The following is a 23,513-nucleotide window of genomic DNA, read 5'->3' on the forward strand; positions in this document are numbered from 1 at the left end:
TTTTTTCTTTTTTTAAGAGAGAGGGTATTCCGCAACAAGCACTTAATTGGAAAGCAGCGCCACCTGCTGGCGAATCAGATGATTGCACCCTGGAATTAAACCAGATTAAGACGTATTGTGTGCTATTATGCTATTAGGGTAACGATATGTCACCATAATACAAAACAAACAAAAAAAAAAAAACATTATTCCATCAGTCTTCCCCTTCCGTATGTACACATTTTACACGGCAGACATCTTGTAGGGCACAGGTATCAAACATAAGGTCCACGGGCCAAAAACCAGCTCGCCACAGGGTCAAATCTTGGCCACAGCATGATTTTGCAAAGAGCGAACACCACAATGCAAATAATTGCTATTTTTGTAAGCTCTTTTAGTAAGAGAGGCGGAAACAACACAACCTTGAGAATCAGGACTAAACAGGAGACAGCTACGTGCCCAAACTGCACATAGCAATTTTTATTAATTGATTTGTTTCTTAAAGTTTATTAAATGTAAACATTCTCCTGCCCCCCTTAAGACAAAAATGGGCCATATGTGGTCCTTGAACTAAAATTAGTTTGACACCCCTGTTGTAGGGGGAACACAGGTGCATTCATGATGGCTGTACTCCATCAGGAGGTTGATAGCAAACAATCATGTTTCCCTGGGATATTTAGTGCAACCAAGGCGTCATCAGTTCACCTGTGCTCCCCTGAATGAGACAAATCAAGATCTCTGCTGTGAAAAGGGTCTGTACAGTGGAGGGAAACAATGTGGTTTCATCCTGTTACTGTGCATCCATTGCTTTCCCTCCTAGTAAAATGCCAGCTGGCAAGTTTATTTCTTTGTGTAGCGTTTTAATAATTTTTCTTCTAATGGTAACGTTGACTTCACATTTGTTTAGCCACTTGTATTTTTAATTGGTGTATTATTTGCATCCACTCTTTGGTATAGTTGTGGGAAAAAAGCTGAAGTACTTTTCAGGCCTCAATACAACACAAGGTGTCTCTTAAAAGATGTCACCAAAGGAAACAAGGTGTAGCAAAGGATGTAGGCTGGACATGAAACTATACCACCTTAGTTCCAGTTTATGGGGCACCTGCCACATCCTAAAGTCTTCATTTATTGACCTATATTTCTTTAAATGGAAGAAATTCACCATGTGCAATCAATATGTATGCAGTATGGGAAGCAAGAACGTCCCATTTGAATGAAGCAGACGACAGGAAAAATTTAAACATGTTGATTTTAATAAAAAATGAAATTAAAGCAAACTGCAAACTGTTCAGTTGCAAACAATATCCAAGATGTCCAATCCAAAGACGAGAAATATGAAAAGTAAGACAAAAAGACTATACAATGCAACAATCTTAACAGAGCTGCAGCAGTTATCGTCTCTTCTGGAAGATGTTGCCTCTTCCGATTCCACCGCGGCCTCGTCCTCTTGCAGCCACTGCAGAAGATAAAAACAGAAACCACATTTTAGTCACAACAGGGAGAGGCAGCAAGAGAAGTTAATGTACAGAAAAGGAGACGATGCTGTATAATCAAACTCCGATCCAACATTTACAGTAATAAAATGACTGTGGAGTTGTTAAAAGTAGCTTTTGTCATTGAGTCTCACCCACATGTGATAGATGTCATAGGAACATCCCCATGAATTATATCCAGTTATGAACTGAATCAAAAGGCACGTTGATGTATTCAATTTCAAAGGGCAAATCTCTCAAAGAACAACTCTAAGCTTAATTAGTTAGATTAAGAAGCAGATCAACGTGTGTTGGTTAAACAAAGAAAGCAGATGATGGAGCCTTCTGATACCATCACGATGAGACCAAAAATCAAAAGCCCACAGAGGAAACTCGAAAAATCAACACCCTATTTGGTTTACCAATTTTAATATGTCGGTGTAAAACTGAAGAGGCAGATAATGATCAAAGTATGATATTAAGTTTCTGTCTGCCTTTGTTTCAGCTTTGTAAGAGAGATCATAATCAACCAAATTGTATACCCCAGTTGACAAAATCATCTTAAAATAGAGGCAAATTTGGAATAAGTACAACTATGACAGGACTGAATTCAATATACACCGGTGTAGGAGTATTTGTGGTACACTTTTATCTTAATGAGAGCCTGCTTTTAAGGCAGATTCCCAACAATGATGCCTAATTTCAGCAAAATGTCTGCACCATTTCTGCAGTCAACAGAGCCTTAGTGTCCACTGGCCCATAAGCTTCCCGCTCACCTTGTGCTTTGAGAATAGCTGCCTTGCCCCTTCCTGCTCCAGATCCCTGGTTCTTGTTCTTCATACTCTTTAACATCGGAGCATTTTTTAACATATCCGGTAGGATCAGAAAGCGGATTTTGCTGCCGCGGATGTAGACCTGCTCCAGCTGAGCCACCCGGCCATCGCGGTAAGTCACTGTGATATTGGACATCTGTGTGGACCGAAAATAAACAACCAATTAAAATCACACGAAAAACCCTCTTGTTGGTGTTTTAGACAAGTTAACATTTGAAATATTGCACAAAATCAAGGTCACAAGTCTGCTGCTTTTTTTTCCTTCCTGCAAAATCTGGGACTGGAAAGCTGATGCAATAATTAGCTGCCAGATATTGGGCTGCAGCCCTTGATAAGCAGTGCTGATAAACTCTGCACTAAATGGGGGTGTTTGGAGACCTTGTACCAACTGCAGGTCAAAGAAAAATCTATCCATCCATCTGTTAATTCAGGTAAATGGCATAAAACCAGATTTATGGACAATGCAAACTGAATAAAATAGTTTCAAATCATCAAAGACACACATAACTGAATAAAAACACAGATTTCTTAAAGGTTCATTCAATTCGCAAAAGTAAAAGCAAAGAAAAACAAAAACAGCATCACGTACATTAAAAAAAGAAACCAACCTGGCAGTTCATGTTGTCCTCTGCTTCAATCAGCTTGCCCCTGTATACCTCTCCAGTGTTTGTCTCACATGTCACAATGTGTCCCTCTGCCTCATGCAGCACCTTGATTGGTACACCGATCGACATGTTTCAAATCGTCTTCCTGGAACATAAAACGTTTTGGCAGAAACATTACAACGTGCCACGGTAAATTACACAGGATCAATTTCATCTCCACGACCTACACGGGACAAAACAGTTTGAACAATGAAGCTTGGTCGCCATCATCTCTTCCTCACCGTATCATATTTCTTTGTGTATATATATCGTTTCCATAACATAACGTATCTTCTGAATAAAATTGCCAACAACTACTTCAATTATTAATATGATTTAGCAATCCATGTTTCGGTCCTCAAATGTGCATACTGTGGTATTATGATATTTCCTTCAATACTTAATCACCCAATATATAACGATAATAAAAGTACCCACTACTTGACCAGTATTTTTTGCAGTAAGTTGAGCAGTTTGTTTCCGACTCTCCGTGAGATTTCCATAATAGAAACAGAGACCTGGAGCGCTAGCTAAATTTGCTACATTAGCTAGCTAGGCTAACATACAGGTATGAAACCTTGTTTAAGAAGAGCAAAGGTCTGAGATGTTCAACAATATTGCAGTGGGCTGCTGCCAAATTAACCCGTTGCGTTATTTAAATGCACATTTGCTCATAATAATACACCTCTTTGTTGAAGTAGAAACTTTTGACTTCAGTAAATAGACGGAGCCATGACGGCACCCGAATGAATGAGCTTAACCGCGTTACAAAGCCAAACAACACACACTGGTTGTACAAGTATAAATGCTGTAGCGTCTCACCGGGTCAGATTTATTTTTTACCTTCACTCCTGTCTCGTTATCTTCTTTCTTTGTTATTGTCGTTTCTTTTTGTGGAAGACTGCAACGTGCGTTGGACGCTTTCGCGTTTCTTTTTGAGCCCTTTTCCGCCTACCCACAATGCCGCGCTGCTTCCAGGAAGTGCTTCCTGTGTCGTGCCTCGGTGCATTGTGGGGTCTGTATTTTTTGAGTTCGTTGTATTGAAAGCTTTAATTTTATGACGGTTTCACTGTCATTGTAAACTAATAAACTAGTCAATATATCAGCTGTACATCTAGAAAGTAGTGATGAAAAATACTTAAACAGTACCCACTCAGAGTATAACATAATCCGCTCAACATAAACATTTATAAAACTAACAATGCCCACATACAGTGGTGCTTGAAAGTTTGTGCACCATTTAGAATTTTCTGTGTTTCTGCATAAATACGACCTAAAACATCATCAAAATTTTCACACAAGTCCTAAAAGCAGATAAAGAGAACCTAGTTAAACAAATGCGACAAAAAAATATTATACTTGGCTGTTTATTTATTTAGGAAAATGATCCAATAGTACATATTAGTGAGTGGCAAAAGTATGTGAAAACTTAGCTTTCAGTATCTGGTGTGACCCCCCCGTGCAGCAATAACTGCAACTAAACGTTTCCGGTAACTGCTGATCAGCCCTGCACACTGGCTTGGAGGAATTTTAGCCCATTCTGCCATACAGAACAGCTTCAACTCTGGGATGTTGGTGGGTTTCCTCACATTAACTGCTCGCTTCAGGTCCTTCCACAACATTTCAATTGGATTAAGGTCAGGACTTTGACTTGGCCATCCCAAAACATTAACTTTGATCCTCTTTAACCATTCTTTGGTAGAATGGCTTGTGTACTTATGGTCATTGTCTTGCTACATGATCCACCTTCTCTTGAGATTCACTTCCTGACATTTTCCTTTAGAATTCTCTGATTTATTCCGAATTCATTGTTCCATCAATGATGGCATACCGTCCTGGCCCAGACGCAGCAAAACAGGCCCAAACAATGATACTATCCCCACCATGTTTCACAGATGGGATAGGGTTCTTATGCTGGACTGCAGTGTTTCCCTTTCTACAAACTCAACACTTTTTTGTTAAACCAAAAAGTACTATTTTGGTCTCATTCGTCCACAAAACATTCTTCCAATAGCCTTCTGGCTTGTCCACGTGCTCTTTAGCAAACTGCAGATGAGCAGCAATGTTCTTTTTTGAGACCAGTGGCTTTCTCCTTGCAACCCTGCATTGCAAACCATTGTTGTTCAGTGTTCTTCTGATGGTGGATTCGTGAACATTAACATTAGCCCATGTGAGAGATGCCTTCAGGTGCTTAGAAGTTACCCTGGGGTCCTTTGTGACCTCGCCAACTATTACGTGCTTTGCTCTTGGAGTGATCTTTGTTGGTCGACCACTCCTGGGAAGGGCAACACTGGTCTTGAATTTCCTCCATTATGCATAATCTGTCTGACTGTGGATTGGTGGAGTCCAAACACTTTAGAGATGGTTTTGTTACCTTTTCCAGCCTGATGAGCATCAACAACTCTTTTTGTGAGGTCTTCAGAAATCTTCTCTGTTCGTGCCATGATACACTTCCACAAACATGTTGTGAAGAGCAGACTTTGATGGATCCCTGTTCTTTAAATGAAACAGGGTGCCCACTCACACCTGTTTCTCATTCCAGTGATTGAAAACTCTAATTTCACTTTCAAATTAACTGCTAATCCTAGAGGTTCACATACTTTTGCCACTCAGTAATACGTAATATTGGATCAGTTGTAGTTTATGAATATATGACATGCTATATAGAGCGTTACCGCCTGGATTGTTTTTGTCTGGGGCATCATGACACCATGACGCGCTGTTTTCTTTACGGCGGATCATCTATGACCACAGAATTTTTACGACCCTCATCTCGTGCTTATCAAAACAGCACTCACAGACACAAGCCCGTGCGCACATACACACACACACACACACACACACACACACACACACACACACACACACACACACACAAAACAAAAAACAACAAAGCATTAAAGGGAAATGGTTTTGTCCATTTTAATACCCCTCTACATGACCACAAAGTGTAATAAACAATAGTATGAGTCAGATACATACCCATGTATGTTTATTCCCGGAGACATGTCTCTGGGATCACTTTAAAGCACACAAAGGTTGCTTAATGCATGTCTTTCCTACAGTGGAAGGGCTTTTTAACGAGGAAAGAGAAAGCATAATGGGATAATAAAAGACACCATCAAATGAACCTTCATTTGATTTCCATTGCATTAGGCTCATTGACTGGCGTCAGCAGCCAGGCTACTCTGTAAACACCTCTTGCTGAGTAGTCTGCGGCCGTGTGTGCTCTTTATGTGTGTGTGTGTGTGTGTATGTGTGACTTTGATGCTGTTTACGTGTACAAGGCTGACTCTGAAAGTCGCAACATTACAGGCACATGGGGCGATATTTGAATAGATCAAACAAGCTCTTTGTTTTGGATGGTTGGTCACTGGCCTACAGTGCATCGGTGCCTTTGATTCATATGTCATACGGCTGCTGAACCGGCAATGGAGATGTGTTGCCTGGCAGTTATCACATCACAGATCAAGCTAGCAACAACAACTGGCATGTAGCTATGCAGCTCTTTGAGAAATTACGTTTTTAATAGAGCTGTACACGAGAGATGATGCAAACCTTCTGCTTCATTATTTCCCTCCAGCTTCCGAAGAGGATAACACATAAAGACCAGCGGTTACATCACTTAGCAGAACAACTTTAGCCTGTCTTATGCAATGTATGAATACTTCATCGGTAGCAGAATGGGGCCTCGGGTGTAGTCCATAGTTAAAATTGTTAAAAGAAGTATTTGAGACTCCATTGGGTAAAAACATCACGGATGATGATCAAAAATATCCCCTGATGCAACATTAGAAACATTAGAAAAGTGCAGTTCAATACAGAACATTGTATTACAGTATAATTGTATAATATTCTAATATGCAATTTTTTTTTGATCACATACCACCTAAAAAAAAAAGAAGATATATCTTGGATAACAGACACAGCATGTTAACATCAGTAGTTGTCAAATTGTGCTCTTGTGCATCTGATCCAGCTCAGACAGGAAGGCAGAAATATTATCTGTACAGCATGGCTTCAGAAATAAAGGAAACACATTTGCGGTTTGCGTTGATTTGCACAGATTTCCTTATGTTTGCTCACTGTTGTGTGTGTGTGTGTGTCACGGTGACTGCCGCATTTAAATGTCTTTGTCAAGAGATTTCTGTAAGTGTTGTAGCGTGGGTGCAGTCAGTGTGGTTCAGGGAGAGAGCATGAACGTTCACAAAAGCAATGCCACTTCTCCTGTCTGTCACCTCCGAAGCATTTGTTGCTCCCTCAAGATACGTGTCTGAATCTACGGCTTCCTGTTCAGGAAATGCCACGAAGCGCGGCTGCTGCTGAGCTGCTGGCAAGGTGCTGCTCTTCATTTGCTGACCATTGGGTGTTTGGTTGCTTGGTGTGAAATCTAAATTTGACGTCCAGTGGCAGGAGACTTCATCACTAGCCTTTGGTCGAGTTCGGTCGGCATACGAGTCCAGGACGTAGCTGTTGACCACTGTGCCAGTTGATGACCTATCTTTACTTGTATGGGAAGACGTTCGGATGATAGTGCCACTTCCAGCACATCTGCCATCAGAAATCCCACCACGAAACCCTCGTCCGTCCCTCTTTCCCATGATGTGCTGGTAAAGAATCCTCCGAAAGGTCTGCCTGAACTCCCGAATGCGGTAGGCATAGATGAAGGGGTTCACTACAGAGTTAGCATGCGAGAGGATGATGGCAATGTACATCACCCAGATGTGTGGGCGTCTGCAGCCCTTACAAAGGTGGTTGAAACAATTGATGATGTGCAGAGGAAGCCAGCATAGAGCAAATAAGCCCACGATTATGGCCAGTGACTTAGCAGCGTGAACTTCCTTCTGCAGAATCGAACGAGATGTTCCCGAAGACGCGGCCTTCTGCCCGGGAGCAGGCGCATGCGCCACTTTGAGGGTCATCTGTCGCAGCTGCCGCCTTGCGGCCATGAAGATGTGAGCATAGATGACCAGCATGACCAAAAGGGGAACGAGCACACAGCCAAAGAAATTGAAGTAGACCATGTAGTGCAGGGTAACCACACCTTCAAACAAGCACTGGGTCATTCCTTCAGGGCAGCTGTGACTCTGGGTGATAGCGGCGGAGGAATTCCAACCTGTGCAACAGAGACAGTTGAAGTGATTTATTCTGAGATTGCTTTTTCCAACGATGTCAACCAAATGTATTTTTTCACTGTTGAAGGAACTCAGTCTCCTCAAAAATGATCTCAGTATCAGTAAGAACCACTAAGAGGCCAAAGCAAAACTGACAGATATAGAGAATGGGAGCTTCATAGAAAACTGAGAGTAGCTTTGTAAGATGAGTTTGAACACATTTGATTAACTGCTTACTCCGGTTTCTAAAATTCAGACTGTCTATCCCCTATAAAAACCTTTGGCCGACGTAACAGATTTTATCTTTCTCAAATTCTTTGAATGAGTTCAATGCGTAGGGGTGCATTTGCCAAATTATATCTCACCTGTGTTCCAGCCAAACATCGGAGTCAGGCCGATGCCTACTGACAGAAACCAGCACAATGCGATGATTCCCTTTGCCCTCTGCCCTGTCACCAGACTGTTGTACCTGAAAGATTGGACAGAAGACAACATCGATCAGGCATAACATTATGACCACTTTCCTAATATTGTGTAGGTCTCCCTTTTGCCTTCAAAACAGTAGTTGTAGTTGTTGTGGTGTCTGGTAACAGGATGTTGGTAGTGGGGGCCCATGCGGCCTCAGTTGATCATCCCACAGATACTTGATGAGTTTGGGATCTAGTGACTTTGGAGGCCAGCTCAACACCTTGTGCCATTTTTCATGTGTTTTTGTGTGCGGGTCTGGTCTAGTTGGGTGGCACGTGTCTAAGAAACATCCACATGACGACAGGTCCAAAAGTTTCCCAGCAGAGCATTATATTGTCACAAGATGGTCAATATTTTTTCACTTCGCCTGTCAGCGGTCACAACGTTGTAGCTGATCGGTGTAAATTATTGTGCCATAGCCTTGATCTAATCTGTGTCTGATATTATCCTGCTAAGGTAAATATTTGCCCATTGAATCAGCATCAAATGGTTGTGTATTGAACCGTAAATACATCACAGTGAGCCGAATCACAAAATCTGTTGTCTGCAGCTGAAGATTTATTTTTATTCCATGCTCATGCCGTTATCTGGTTACCTGTGATTGCTGGACATTCTGCCTAAAGTGTCACAGACTTTATATTCCACACTGGCGATTCATTTAAAATCTCTTACAACAGCAAATATTTTAAACGCAAGACAATCAGCTTTGTTGTCCCTATATGTTAGAAAGTGAAGGACGCTTTGTAAAACCCTGCAAACACTTGCAGGAGCGTGTTGCTTTTCAAAGTGTGCAATGTGCAACGCTGAATGACTAGGCACGACCACTACTTTTGGTTTCACCGCCTCACATACACCGACTTGAAATCGTTCCTGTGTTTTTGGAGATCTCGCATGGAGCTATTTCAAGTCCACTAAAACTCCGGTGAGTTATTCGTTGGTCTTTAGTGCCAGCGCTGTGGCACCACTCTGCCGTAACAACCACACACACTGAAGCCGTTATGCAACTGCTTATGCAAATGTGTCACCTGCAATGGCTTACCAGCTGCAATATCCTTGCATGACACGGGTAAGAAACGTGGCTGCAAACAGCAGAGGGTGGAACACTGTGAGTCAGTAGTGTGATAAAATACCAACAGCATTAATTTTCACCGATGCTAATGAGAAAAGCGGGATTTTATGCCTTCAACAACGCAGAGAGGTTAGCCAATTAAGCCTGCGGAGTCACACGGTACATATCTGTGTTTACTCTGCTTCGTGACACCCCTGCGAATGAGCTTTCGACGCCTCTTTTTCCTTGGATTTGAATGTCACATGTAAAAGGAGCATTATGTTCACAGTGTGAAATGTGTCAAAGGTTGTGGTATATCCTTCAAGCAAAACCATAAGTATAGTTTCACATGGTGCAAGAGGCAACAGTTTATCCAACAAAAAACAAACAAATTTTTTTACTTTATCTTTGAGTCGGTGAAAGATTAGGACAAAGAATCAATAACGTTTGAGAGTGTGTTACCTGAGTGGGTTCTTGATAGCAATGTAGCGGTCCACAGCTATAGCCAGCAGGCTGAAGATGGAGCTCTGAGTGAGCACGAGCACGAAGCAAGCGATGAACAGGCAGCCGTAGAAGTTGGCACAGAAACCGGTGCTGAATCACAAGAGGACGCGACAGATTACAAAAAAGGAAAGATACGGTATCAAACAGAAAAGAGTAACATAGCATTGTGTGACGTCTGAGTTAAAGTTAATAACAGGGAAATGATACCTAATAGAGATCGCAAAAGGGATGGCCAGCAGCCCCACGGCGATATCAGCGACTGCCAGTGACACCACGAAGAGGTTGGTGATGCTCTGCAGGTTGGAGTTGAGGAAGACGGACCAGCACACCAGGATGTTCCCAGCCACAGATAGGCAAGCGATCACCAGCTCCAGGCCAATATAGACCCCCAGGTCGATCTGCAGCATGGTTGTTTTTTCCCTTTTTCGTATTTTCTTTGTGCTTTCATTCCACACGCACGAATGCTTCACATGTTTTTAGACAAAATACCTGCCTGCCAAAACCTCATGGTGTGTCATGGGAGGCAGGAAGTTCCCACCACAAGCATCACACTTGTGCTGCTTGACTACACTCTCACTTTTTACCGCCAGAGCCGCTACGTCAGCCGGTTGTCCTTCCTCTCTGGCTGCGCGACGATGTTTGTCTCTCCAGATGAGTAAACTCTGTCGCAGATGGCACCGGAACGTCAAAGAGGGAGCATCTGAGACGCGCGTCCGCCAAATTAAGAGCAGTGGTCTAGAAAGAGCGAGAGAGAAAAATATTGGACCCAATCTCAGCGTTGGCCTGTATAAACAGATTGCAGGTTACCGCATGCGCGTACACACACCGGTCAGAAAAGAAATCTATCTCTGGTTGACAGGAGGACTGTTTGTTTACCACACAGGGCCAAAGCAGACAGCCCAACAATGGACCTTTTATTTCAGGAAAAGTTTCCCAAAACCCTTCGGCCATTCATTCCTGGCACCTACATACTTTCCTCCAAAATCGCAGATAAATACACAAAATAAAACTTATTTAAAAAATTTTCAGGATATTGTGCTAAATTCCTCTGTACAGTGAGTAGATTAAGATTAATTAGAATCATGACGTAATCATGTTAGTATGTTTACTGGGTTAAAACAGTCAAGTATTTTAAGAAATAATGGAAAGATACTCTGTTCTGCTGCCAGTATCAGTGACAGTATCAGAGACAGTATCAGTAGCATCGACAAAGAGTGGTACAAACCACTAAGCTTAGCTGTTTAATGGCATAGAGCTGATGAGAGCACTGATAGGTCTGGTGTCTATCTTTAAATAGTTTATCATGAAGACTAGAGGTGTAGACAGCAACATCCAGCACAGTCATTCAAATCTTCTTTAGATAATCTCTGCATGAAAAAAAGTAAAACTTCAGCGTTTTGTGATTTTGCAGCAAGTCAAGTGTGGCAATATCTGTCTCCACTGTCGACAAAAAAATGCGTTTTTGAACTTTAAAGTCTGTTACGTTCAAGCCCTTGTTCAACGAGTTCAAACATGAGTAATTACACTCGTCAGCACCAAGTAAATTTCTCTGTATTTTGTTGTTTGTGGAGACATTCCAGTGGTGGAGAGAGTATGGCAGAGAAACCAGCGTTACTAACGTAACCAAGTCTCCATATTATATAATGAGATCCTTCTGATTTTGACAGATTGTGAGGACTTTTGGCAGGAATAGAAGAGACACTCTTAAGAACTGATCAGCAGATTTTCTTTTCTCTCAAACATTAAGTCTAAATGACAATTAAAAAAAACTATAACAATAATGAAAGGAAATTAAAAGTTTACTACTTTTGTAAACTTTAATTTCCAGCAGCTTTAATTTGCGTTGAAATTGAAATTGAAATGACCAACTGAGAGCTAACTGAGGGTGGACTTGTCTCTCTGTGTGAGGAGTAAAAAAGTGTCTCTGCAACTGATGATGGTAACAATCTCCAAATAAGTTCCCTCTGCACGAATAAAGAGGACAACTCATGACTGGAATTTCTGGAGGATTAACCAAAAGATCCTAAGTCCTCTTAAGCACAGGAAACATAAAAGACCAGGCTGTGGTTTAAAAAAAGAAAAAAAAGAAAAAAGAAAGAAAGAAACAAAAAAAAATCAAAAAAGGAAGTACAGTTGAGGAACAAAGTTTTGAGCTTCTCTGAAAACAAATTGCACGGGAAAAGCATATGTGTCAACATGACAGTAGTATTGTTACGCCTGGAGGTGAAACTGACACACTTCTCTCGAAATGAAAAATGAAAAATGCAAAATGAAAGGACACATGCAAAGGTACACAGAAGCATCCTGTGGGCTCATATTCAGCCAAAACGGTCCCAAATATAGAGCCGTAGCAACCAAAGAGCCTTTCAGGTGGAAAGTCATCAGCTGAGTCAGTCTCCTTACCTCTGTAAGATTGAAAATCTTCATTCAATAAATTTTTTTTTTTAAAAAGTGAAAACTTTGGCATTTAAAATGTGGTATGAGTGATTTTTCAAATGGTATGTTCCTAAACAGTAAAATGTGTCTGACGTCATTACGCTCACAGTCTGGACCGTACCTCAGAAACACAGCACACGTTAGGCTATGACATCACCAATGTCAGCTCAATATTAGTGCGGTATAATTTTTATTTGATGATATGTCCTCCATATACTTTAAATCTGTTTCCATTGCCTGTGAATTGAGGGACAGAAAAAAAAAACAAAAAAAAACAGACACCAGCCAACATTGGCAAAGCTGACCACAAAGGGAAGACAGTGAATATGACGCAGTTCCTGCCAAGGTCCATGCAGTAAGACTTCATGCAATAAGCTTGAAAGACGAACAAATTATTCTAGGAACAAAAGGCACATGTGATCACAAAAGATCCTAACCATGGCCAATTACCAAGTGTTATCCCTTATCAAGAAAATGATCGCTGACTTTCTCCTGCTGCTGGAGCCCTGACAGCCAATGTGTCCACATCCATTGAATGTCAGATCATTTTATTTTTATCTGAGCTGCTGACAGCTTGTCAACGTCTGCTGTGTTAAAGTAGTCTAAACCACATTTATGTGATAACCGCTGTAAGATAAGATCTAAAGGGACTTTCCACAAAAGAAGAAAGCATTCAAAACTGCATGTTAGCGTGTTAACATGGAAATGTAAAAACACACCTCTAGAGCCAAACATTGAAAATAAACTTGAAAATAAATAAAACAATAACTAACAATGATTAGATTCCCTTTCAGACATTTTAGGATACACATTTCATTAATGTACCTTTGTGGTCCACACCACAATCCATTGGACCAGCAATAATCCCAACACGCAGCACATTAGACCAAAGTCCCACCTATTATTGTGCTAGTGAATGTTTCTCAGAGGCCAAAGGAATTTCAAAACCAAAGTTTATCCCATTCCGGTGGGTTTGGAAAACTACAGCAGCAGACCTCATAAAGCTGCAACAATTTCTCACAAATAAAATGTTATAGTGGAGGGAGAAAAAAAAGGACTTACACTGCCAAGTTTAAAAACTGTAGTATAAGCAGCCTGGCGAGCTTTCTTAACCTTCTTCCAGTTGAATATGCTGTGGAAAAAAAAATAAATGCCACTGTCTATACGTGTGCACCCACCGCAGCCTTGGAGGAAGTGATAAGAAAACGCACATCCTGCTGGAAAGGATCTGCCACTGCCCTGTCACTCAAAGTACCAGCTCAGCTCCGCCAAAGTAAGAGGAAAACAAAAACAGAAGTAAGTCTTACTGAGCGTAACCAATGTAGGAAATGTTGACGCCATGCAGTGAACTTTTGATAGCAAGAACAGAAAATAGTGGCCTGATGAAACCTAAACATGAACTGAGGCGGTGATGGAAAATGAGGATGAGTCTGTGCAGGCGTTACCTGCTCGTTGATCAATAACCACATGACAAATATTAGTTTTCTTAAGAAATGGTCTGTTTCCAAAATAATAAAAAAAATAAAAATAAAAAAAAAACATTTCTGCATGTTGGAAAGTCTCAGTACTTGAACGCCGGTGCAGCGCGCTTTCATGCTTCATGCAAAAAAAAGCCCTCCATACAACACCTGTTGATCTGCTCCTATTCAGACTGTACAATTGTCAGAGTATTAGCGGACAAATATATTTAACACACAGCTTGGACAGGCGGGAGACAAAACCTGATCTTACCTTACGGTTTGCGCGGTGTTTGTTTGCGTGGGGAGGGGGAGAAGAGATCTGCCGGCCTCTCCACCAAATTAAAGCGTCCAGATGATCACGCCGCGTGGTTGGCTGGCTGGTCGCATTTAAACGTAACAGGACGAAACTCAGTCTGAATGTGGTGCAAAAATAAAGTGATTCGAAAATATAAAGTTGTGAACTCTCGCACTGCTCATGTTGGGCGCGTCAGGAGGAGTTTCAAGGGGCGCAAGGACGCAACAGCAAAACGCGCGGCCACTACCAACACCCCCCTCTCTCTCTCCCTCTCTCTCTCTCTTTCTCTTTCTCTCGCTCTCTCTCACTGTGGGAACCGCAATCTACAGTCACAGTATGAGAACGTGTCGTGCGAACTCACATCATTTCACTGAATTAAACAAACGAAAGGGCAGTCTAATGAACCCTCTGAACTCGCGGGGGGCTGTCCGTCTGTACGTGCTTACCTTTAACGGGGAATATCTGCGAGGGGTTAGGGTGTGCATTACGTCAATAAATGAGTGGGAAAAAAGAAAAAGAAAACAGAGATTAGACCGAAATAAAATTCAGTTAAAACACACAAATTAACTACACTCGTCTGTTGATTTGGTACGCTGGTGAAAATGATTGCGTTAACAGTCCTGCACTAAATCTTATCTTCATGAAGGTAATGGTATTCAACATTTGTTTCAAATAAATGAGAGAGCTGTTGACTCAACCGTGCAGTTGTATTGTGTTTTACTGGCATATGCTCGTATCGTTTTGACAAACAGATTCTGTGGGTTAGGCGGGAAAAAAACACAGAAACCTCTCTGCGTTTGATTCAATCCAGTCTAATAGCGCCACAAGCCACATCCTCCAAAAATGATCATACATAGATCAGGCATAACATTACGACCAGAAACAAGACTGTTGCTCCCGAAAGACTAGACAGAAGACAACATCAATCAGGCATAACATTATGACCACCTTCCCAATATTGTGTAGGTCTCCCTTGCGCCTCCAAGACAGTTGTGACTCATCAGAGCATGGACATGGTCCTTCTGAGGATGTGCTGTGGTGTCTTTGGGTCCTATGGGCTGAGGGGAGGGGCTTCTGTGGATCGGGTCTGTTCCAGTGCATCCCGCAGATACTTGATCAGTTTGGGATCCAGTGAATTTGGAGGCCAGCTCAACACCTTGTCATGTTTTTGTTTTTGTTTTATTGAGTTTATTCATTTCTGTGTGTCCATCTGTGTCAGGCTGCATCCTGCTGGGGACGGCTGCTGCCATCAAGGAGTGTCACTGCTGTGGGGTGGGGGTGCTTCGTCTGGTCTCGGTGGGTGGTACATGTCTAAGTAACATCTACACGAATGCCAGATCCAAAAAGTTTTCCAGATGAACACTGAATTGTCACAAAATAATCAATGTTATTTACTTGTCCACTGTCAGTCATAACTGACATGCTGTCATAACATTGGGATTGATCTGTGTGTAATTGAGTTGCAACCTTTCTTACACAGATCATTATGACTGCCAGGAAGGGCGGTTAAGTGCAGCTATATCGAATTAGAAAGCATCTATGAATAAAAAAACATAAAAACGTCAGCTATCAGGACATCTCTTGTTTCTCCTCATAATAGCCACATTGTAAATTAGCCTGTTTGTAGAACATGCAGTCAAATAGGACTGTAAACTCTCTATATAATAAAAAGGTTCACTATAGCTGCATGTGGCATTGCATCATACTGTACTCTATGCATATTTGTTATGTAAAATACATCAGTCTGGTGCCATTGTTTGCATATCGTATTATGATATTTGCGGAATCAGATATATTAGCCCTGTCATTATTAAGTCATTATAAAACAATGCGTTTGTCACAACGCAAAAGAGACGAAGAATCCAAATCCAAATCCTGAGGTTTGTGGTGAAAAGTGTTTTTTATTATTGGAAAGTTACGATGAGGCTGAGGGTGACAGCTGGCGAGGGTTGATTGTGGCAGGCAGGCAAGGTGAAGGCAGGTTAGGAAGGATGCTGAAAGTGAAAGGCAGGGAGGCTGGGATTAAGTAGGGTGGTGCTGACCTGGGCTGGAGATCAGGCAGTTGAGGTAACAGGTGATGATCTAGGAACACAGAGAGAGACGGGTTACAAAACGTCAAGCGTGGATACAGAGACAAAATCTAAATCACAAACAGCCAGGATCAGCTGGTCACAACATGTGTAGACACAATGACACAACCAGGGTAGGTGTACTGCAGAGCTTCGTAGATGGATAGGCTTCAGGTGTGCAGGTTGATTGCAGTATTGCAGTATCTCCAATAGACTCACACACAGTCAGAGGCAAAACAAAGACAAGAGACGTTAGGGAGTGGAAAACACCAGAAACATAAGGAATAGAGGAGAGAACAAACAACCATGACAGTATCATAGAGTGGAGGCTAAAATAAGGCTTTGTTGTCCTTTAATTGTGGGAACGTAGAAAAGGTTTACACTCTTACAGTACACTATTTCAACCCAGAGCTCAAATATTAATTTCAACAAGTATCTTAAGTTTCAGCCGTCAGAGTCAAGTGAAGCTACAATGGATGTTAATCAGTGGCACTGTGATCCATCACTTCTAAATAAGATCAGTTACCAGCAAACCTGAAATATTTCTACCATCAAATAAACTGAGACACTTTTTGAACCGTTTATTTAAAATAAATAAATGGGTGACCCTGATGAAGGCAATGAGCAGTCAAGAGTCTTGACTTTCCTACAAATACTTTAAAAGCACACAAGGTCGTGGGAAATTTGCTCTAAATGAAGGCGGGTTGGGTCGTCAGTAATCATGATAAAGAGAGTGAAGTTTTGTCCTAAACCTACATGTTCAAACAGTAGTGTAAATGATGATCCTGTTCTTACAATTTGAAGCAAAATGAAGGTGCACATAAAAATATATTTAAATGACAGTAGAGCAACTACTTACATTGGACAATTTTTACTTTCTAAAGACGTCAAGTGCACACCTAAAGTTGTAGTTGAGCACTGTAAGACTGCAAGAAACTTTAAACTAACCCGCTTAAGAACAGTTGCAAAATTGGACTTAAATTAACTGAAATAAGTCTGAAGTTCAGCCCCAACAAATTTTTAATCTAAGTTTTTTTAAAGGACATTTTACAGGCTGAGTTAGCTTTTAGATAGAAAGAAAAGTTCTATTGATATCTCATAGTATTTGCAACAGTTGATCACTCTTTGACCTTAGAATGGCATGAGGATATTGGATCATATGCTTTCGGTGTCCCACGGGGCTCAATCCTAGGAGCTCCACTATTCACGTTTTTTTTTATTTTTATTTATTTATTTTTTTATTTTGTTTATAATCCATTTTCTTCTGTGCAATGCGAGTTAAGGAAAGTCTTGTGACAAAGGACGTTTAAAGAGCAAAAAGAGCAGCAATAAATAAGGTATTGCATTATTTATCAATAGGTCCGGGACTTTAACGCGTTAATTAAGATTAATTAACTACACAAAAATTAACGCATTTTAATCGCACTTATTTTTGCACCGCAGAACGTTTCTCATTGGACGAGTTTCAGGCGAATCGATTATAGGCCTACTTGGAGCACAAAAACAGCCGCCAACACTGACCACTGTCTGAGGAGTTTTAATGTAGCCTGAACGCAGCTCAAACCGACCTGGTGCCTCAGCAGGGCAACCAAGCCTTGATAAACACACCGGATCCACGTCAGTTTACAGTATCCTCCCGTATTTTAGCTGTTCGCTACCGGAACTTAATATTTACATCAAGCTGAGGTCAAAATCAGTTTATGCTACTGTGATTTGCATCCTGTCTGTTGGTCTTGGTTAAGTACCATCTTGGAAAAAAAGTAAACAATGTTTTGTTGCTTAAGCTTATGTATTCAGTCATTACTCAATGGCAGATACCAAAATCCATGTTCTAAAAAAAAGCTTCTCACTGTTCTCAGGTCAAATATTTATATGTGATTAAAAATGTGATTAATTTCGATTAATTAATTACAAAGCCTGTAATTAATTAGACCATTTTTTTTAATCGAGTCCCGGCCCTATTATTAAACAAGTTACATTGTTACTGCAGATATGACACATGATGCTGAAAAAACTGCACATAATGTTTGCAGACAATGTCTTCCACTCCCAGTAGGTTACAGCCTTTTGTTACTTTAAAACACAGTACACAGTTTTAAGATCTGATGACAGATATCGTATCTGTGAAAATCTGATTTGGTGTACACTTATATTTTATTAGTTTAATCCATGTCCATTATCTAACATGGAAGAAGCAGTTTGTGACCTATAATGCAGCCATATGCCAGGGCCTTCACTTTTGGAGAACAGTCATGTCGTCCATGTGCGTTTCAGAACACTTAGTGGTGCAGAGTAGGATGCCTCGGGATGCCAGAATAGTCGGGGAAAGTGGAAATCATTTTATAGGATTCCCAACGATCCTGCTAGACGGCAGATGGGGATTAATGCAATGAAACGAGAAAACCTGGCGGTGAGATCCCTCAAGAAACGGATTTCTCTTGTGTAGCACTAATTTTCTATTAGGAACAGAATCCAAGCATAATGTCCTGTTTATGTTTTGTTTCATAATAAATAGTGATAAAATAATAATTTCATGTATATTGTGGTGCATTTAGGCATTCAATTAAACTGTGTTAACGTCATTTAGCCGAGTGATTATCTCGTTACATTATTCTGCCTTTATGACAGAGTAACAGTGATGGAGAGACGCTGTTTTTAGCCGACAAACTCCAAAACTGGATGCGCATCAGGAAGCCTAACTGCGTCCATCTGGCCCCCCCTCCAGGCTTTTGTATGCTTTCAGTGACTCCGGACGAAGGAAAGTTAATGAGGTAGTTTTATATATCCGGATACTGCAGGTCAGGAACATTCTGACTGCCTGTTGTTTTAATGTTCAAAAAAGAAAACCTGGGGCATGATAAGAGTCTGTGATATGTAATCTGTTGAGTTTTGCCTTGCTCTGGTCATTTTGTATTTGTTTAAAGTGCAGTGAACTCTGACGGTCATTTTCCTCAGAGTTTTCCTGCCAATATGGTGGCATAAACAAACAAATCACGTGACACCCGGAGCTCTATAGGTGGATTGACCCTGGAACTCTCAAAACAAAGTGGTCACATGATGATTGTAGGGTGACGTTAAAGACAAAATAAATGTAGTCACATGATGGTTGTAAGGTGACATCAAAGGCAAATACTTATACTCATTTTCTTTAAAGAGATAGACCGCGATACAGTCTACTACAGACCTCGACGCAGTCTTCTACAGACAGCTACAGACTTCAAACGTCCAGTGTACGGTTGATTCTACATTGTCCTTGTTACCCGGCCCAAACAAACAGCCCAACACCCAGACAGGAGTCTACAATGACTCCTGACAATGATGCCGCCCCACAATTCGTTGCCTTCACTGGGAACGAAACAGACCTCAACTTGTACTTTGAGCAAATCGGCAATGTGCGACGTCAACTAAAATCACTGCATAAGCAGAACAAAGGGCTTGTCTCTAAAAGGGACAAGCTCTACAGAGACTACGGCTCCATCAAGTGGGAGCATGACAGGCTGAAGGAACTGCTGGAGAAGCATAAAAAAAAAACAAAGCCAATGAGGTGAAGGATGTGGTGTCTTCAAAGAGTCCCAACAAGATGTTGGACAAGCTCCAGCTGGACGTCAATGACCTGGAGTAGGAACTCAGCCACAGAGACCAAGAAATCCAGCAGCTCCAGAAGGAGAATGAGAGTTTCTCTGCAAGCCTCACTGACAACAAAGAGCAGCTGGCTGAGAGAAAAAATATGAAGGAAGAGAAGGAAGTTCTGGAGAAGCTGAAGAACCAGCTGGAAGAAGAGAAGACAGAACTGAAAGAGCTAAAGGAAAATAACTGCTTTCTCGTGAAGCAGACAAGGAGGAGAAAAAACATAAAGATCCAGCAGAGAGAAACAAACAACTGAAGAAAAAGAAAAAGCTGGAAGACAAGAATGAACAACTGGAGGAGAAAATTAAAGAGCTGGAGGAGACTACCCAAGAAATGGAGATAAAAACTGCAGAACTCAGGAAGTCAAATCTTCAGTTGGAGCAAGGGATAAAAGACTTGGACTCCAAAGCCTTATGCCTGGAGGACACAAAGAGAGAAACGGTGAAGACAAGTCAAGAACTGAAAGACAAGAACAGAGATCAGGAGCAAGAAAGGAGAAAACTGCAGAAGAGCATTAAACATCTCAACGAGACTCAGAGACAAATGAAGACAGAGAGCGAAACGTTGACGTCGCAGAATAAAGTCTTGGAGTGGGAGAAGAAGAAGAATATGGAGCAAAAAAATAAAGACCCGGAGGGAAATAAAAAGATAGTGGAGAAAGGTGAAGAACTGCGGGAACTGAGAATTTGAAGAAAAATACAATGAACTGAAGTAGAAGGTGAGAGAAATGGAAGAAGAAAAGAAAGACACGGAGAGCAGAAACGCTACTCTGGAAGAGAGGAACAGAGAACTTGAGGCAAAGAAAGAGATGGAGGTAGAGAAGACAGAAACTGACTCCACAAAGTCAAAAAAGAAGGAGGAGAAGAAGAAGAAGAAAAAGAAGAAGAAGTTTCTGGAGCTCGCTGCTCAGAAAGTAGAGTGACAGTAACGTGAAAGAGGAAGCTCCTTGTTGTTCAGGCCAGATAACAGCTCTACCTTCACCTCCCTCCATCTTCCTTCTAAACACATTATTTCACACTTCCTCCTACTTAATCATTCTCACTTCTCCACCCCCACCCCATTACGCATCCACCTAAACTCTCCAACCTAACCCATGAACCCCCCGACCCTCTGTCCCCCCTCCCTTTGGGGCAGCATGGTGGCACAGCGACTAGTGCTGCAGCCTCAAAGGAGCACCTCCATGTCCGTCCGTCCATCTGGGTGTTTCCGTGTGGAATTATGTCTCCCTTTGCTGAAGTGTCCTTGAGCTAGACACTGAACCCCCCAGCTGCTCCCTGTCATGGCACTGGTGTGTGAATGTGTATGCATGTTTGTGTGTATGAGTGAATGGGTGGATGTGTCTGTGTGCCTTTGACTACCAATAGGTAGAAAAGAGCAGCAAGACCATTTACCGTCATTATAAATAATTAAATAAATTAAAAATAAATCAATTGTCTGCACGTCTGCTTCTCTGAACCAAGTAGAACTGCAACACATTTCCAGCACTAGTTAATGTTAATACATTGTATTGTAGAATTAGTCAGTGGATAAAGATGATGAAAATGAAGCTTCTTCTAATTACTGGACAGGATTAGTGTTGTTTAAAAACGGTTGTTGTTTCTATCCATGAGTGATGCAAAAAACGACTAAGCACACTTACAATAAGGTTGGGTTTTCAGTTCAGTGTTTGTCAGAACCTTGTGTATGATTTTTGTTTTTTCTGTCTATGGACATCCGCTTTCTTGTTAAAAATTTTGACTGCTTGTAAGAACAACATATGCATTTATTCTAATGACGCTTTGCAGGAAGACCTTGCTACATGGTTTATGAATTCAACTTTCAATAAATTGTCTCGTTTTTACCCTCTGCGTTTTGTCCTTGTTTCTTTTGACGCAGGCTGGATTATTGCTGCTGGTGAAAATCTCTACAAGAATGTCCCGTGAAGTGGCACTTCCTCAAGTACCTGAATCAGTTAAACAGATGCAAAACATTTTTCAGGGAAATCTTCCACTGGAAACCAGGGTGGAGAAGAGCGACCTAGAAGAGTGGCTGGCTCGATGGGTGATGAGGCTCCAGATGAGAACTGGGTGAAGGGCTTGACCAGGAAACGCAGGCAGGATGCAGGGCTGGTGGTGGAGGCAGGGATCGCGCTGGGTCTGTGGCAGAGAATCAGCAAATGAGTTTCAAGCCAAAAGATACAGGTCAGAACGGGTAACGGCTTGAAAGAGACTAACAGTATGGACTGAGTCAACAATCGGGAGAGGTGTGGTGGTTTGAAGCCGGTACTTATACTTGGCAGAATAACAGATGAGGACCAGAGCAGGATGGAAACCCAACACCAGCACACCAAGCACCAATCCTGCAATCAAACAGAGAGACAGACAGACTGGGGCAGAGGGCACGACATGGTCAATAATGCAGTTAGAATGGGGAAAAACTGCAATAATGGTATTGCAGGCTGTTTCAAGGTGCATTCCTAAATTTTCTGCTTGCACTTTGGAAATTTTCAGGGAAAAAAGAAAAGTTAGTCTGGAGCCTTGAGGTGGGAAAATCGGTACCAATGGAACTGGGGAAATGAAGTGACACATATGAATCTCTGAAGATATATTGGAGGAACACTGTAAAAAGGGAGCTGCAGCTGTGAAGAAGAAAAACTGAATGATAAAATAATAACTGCAGAGATTTAAAACTTACAAAATATTTTTTGCAGTTCCAAATTATGGCATGGAATAAACAAAACACTTAAAACTAGTGTACTACTGCTCCCTAGTGGCTAAAATCACCATAACATGTCAGTTCTAACTAATTCATTAGTCAATACACCGATCAGGCATAACATTATGACCACTAACAGGAGAAATAGCGTTGATCATCTTGTGAAAACTCAATGTTCTGCTGGGAAACTCTTGTACCTGCCATGCATGTGGATGTTACTTAGACCTGTACCACCCACCCAGACCAGGCCAGCCAGGCACCCCCACCCCATAGCAATGATATCCTTGATGGCAGCAGCCATCCCCAGCAGGATGCAGACTGACACAGACACACACACAAAAAAACGGTTTAGGAACAACTGAAAAAACACGAAGAACAACAAAAGGTGTTGACCTGGCCTCCAAATTCACTAGATCCCAAACTGATCAAGTATCTGTGGAATGATCCACAGAGGGATTAGGGACAGGAAAATATTTAATTTAAGGGGAAGGAGCTAGAGAATGCAGTATAGCTCAACCTCAATGAATGTCCTCAACAAGATGACACTCTGTTTGTGTGTGTGTGTGTGTGTGTGTGTGTGTGTGTGTGTGTGTGTGTGTGTGTGTGTGTGTGTGTGTGTGTGTGTGTGTGTGTGTGTGTGTGGTACTGTCTGGAGCTCAGCATCTGGCCTGTTTCCTGCAGAAGGATCAATATGTCCACCGATGCATTGATAACATGGCCTGTGAGAGAGATGAACAAGTGGAATATAGACGATACTGATGGAGAAGTGTGGGATACATGCGTAGGGCCCATAGAGCGGAATGGTTCATCCTGTCATTCATAAACAAAGGAAATCTGCTGCACAAGGTTTCCTTGACCACTATATCTACG

General features: G+C 41.6%; 2 protein-coding genes across 4 annotated transcripts; both read right to left on the reverse strand.

Moving 5' to 3' along the window:
• Positions 1-1,210: 1,210 nt before the first annotated feature.
• Positions 1,211-3,929, reverse strand: snrpd3l (small nuclear ribonucleoprotein D3 polypeptide, like). Of its 2 annotated transcripts, none has more exons than XM_047569930.1 (4): positions 3,772-3,929; positions 2,893-3,034; positions 2,228-2,420; positions 1,211-1,435 (listed from the first exon to the last, which is right to left on the reverse strand). In XM_047569930.1, exons 2-4 carry the CDS (start codon positions 3,016-3,018, stop codon positions 1,371-1,373), a joined length of 384 nt encoding a protein of 127 aa, XP_047425886.1. In that variant the 5' UTR covers positions 3,019-3,034; positions 3,772-3,929; the 3' UTR covers positions 1,211-1,370. The 2 variants fall into 2 exon arrangements, with proteins under 2 accessions (XP_047425886.1, XP_047425887.1); XM_047569931.1 differs by having other exon boundaries at positions 3,751-3,897.
• A 1,906-nt stretch (positions 3,930-5,835) lies between these two features.
• Positions 5,836-14,662, reverse strand: adora2ab (adenosine A2a receptor b). 2 transcript variants are annotated; one of them, XM_047569098.1, is made up of 5 exons: positions 14,230-14,662; positions 10,270-10,797; positions 10,021-10,152; positions 8,408-8,511; positions 5,836-8,044 (listed from the first exon to the last, which is right to left on the reverse strand). In XM_047569098.1, the coding sequence occupies exons 2-5, from the start codon at positions 10,467-10,469 to the stop codon at positions 7,065-7,067; spliced, it is 1,416 nt and encodes a 471-aa protein (XP_047425054.1). In that variant the 5' UTR covers positions 10,470-10,797; positions 14,230-14,662; the 3' UTR covers positions 5,836-7,064. The 2 variants fall into 2 exon arrangements, with proteins under 2 accessions (XP_047425054.1, XP_047425053.1); XM_047569097.1 differs by lacking the exon at positions 14,230-14,662 and adding an exon at positions 13,561-13,765.
• Between the last annotated feature and the right edge of the window lie 8,851 nt (positions 14,663-23,513).

Source organism: Mugil cephalus, chromosome 19 (assembly GCF_022458985.1).
Source record: "Mugil cephalus isolate CIBA_MC_2020 chromosome 19, CIBA_Mcephalus_1.1, whole genome shotgun sequence".
NCBI classification, from domain to species: domain Eukaryota; kingdom Metazoa; phylum Chordata; class Actinopteri; order Mugiliformes; family Mugilidae; genus Mugil; species Mugil cephalus.

Excerpts from the sequence above, each read along its gene's own strand:
- snrpd3l (XM_047569930.1), bottom strand. The coding sequence starts at position 3,018 with ATGTCGATCGGTGTACCAATCAAGGTGCTGCATGAGGCAGAGGGACAC. Across the intron at positions 2,421-2,892 it reads AGGACAACATGAACTGCCAG|ATGTCCAATATCACAGTGAC; the intron begins GTTGGTTTCTTT and ends CGGTCCACACAG. Across the intron at positions 1,436-2,227 it reads AGCTATTCTCAAAGCACAAG|TGGCTGCAAGAGGACGAGGC; the intron begins GTGAGCGGGAAG and ends TATCTTCTGCAG.
- adora2ab (XM_047569098.1), bottom strand. The coding sequence starts at position 10,469 with ATGCTGCAGATCGACCTGGGGGTCTATATTGGCCTGGAGCTGGTGATC. Across the intron at positions 8,512-10,020 it reads GCTATCAAGAACCCACTCAG|GTACAACAGTCTGGTGACAG; the intron begins GTAACACACTCT and ends CCAATCTTTCAG. Across the intron at positions 8,045-8,407 it reads GATGTTTGGCTGGAACACAG|GTTGGAATTCCTCCGCCGCT; the intron begins GTGAGATATAAT and ends TCTGTTGCACAG.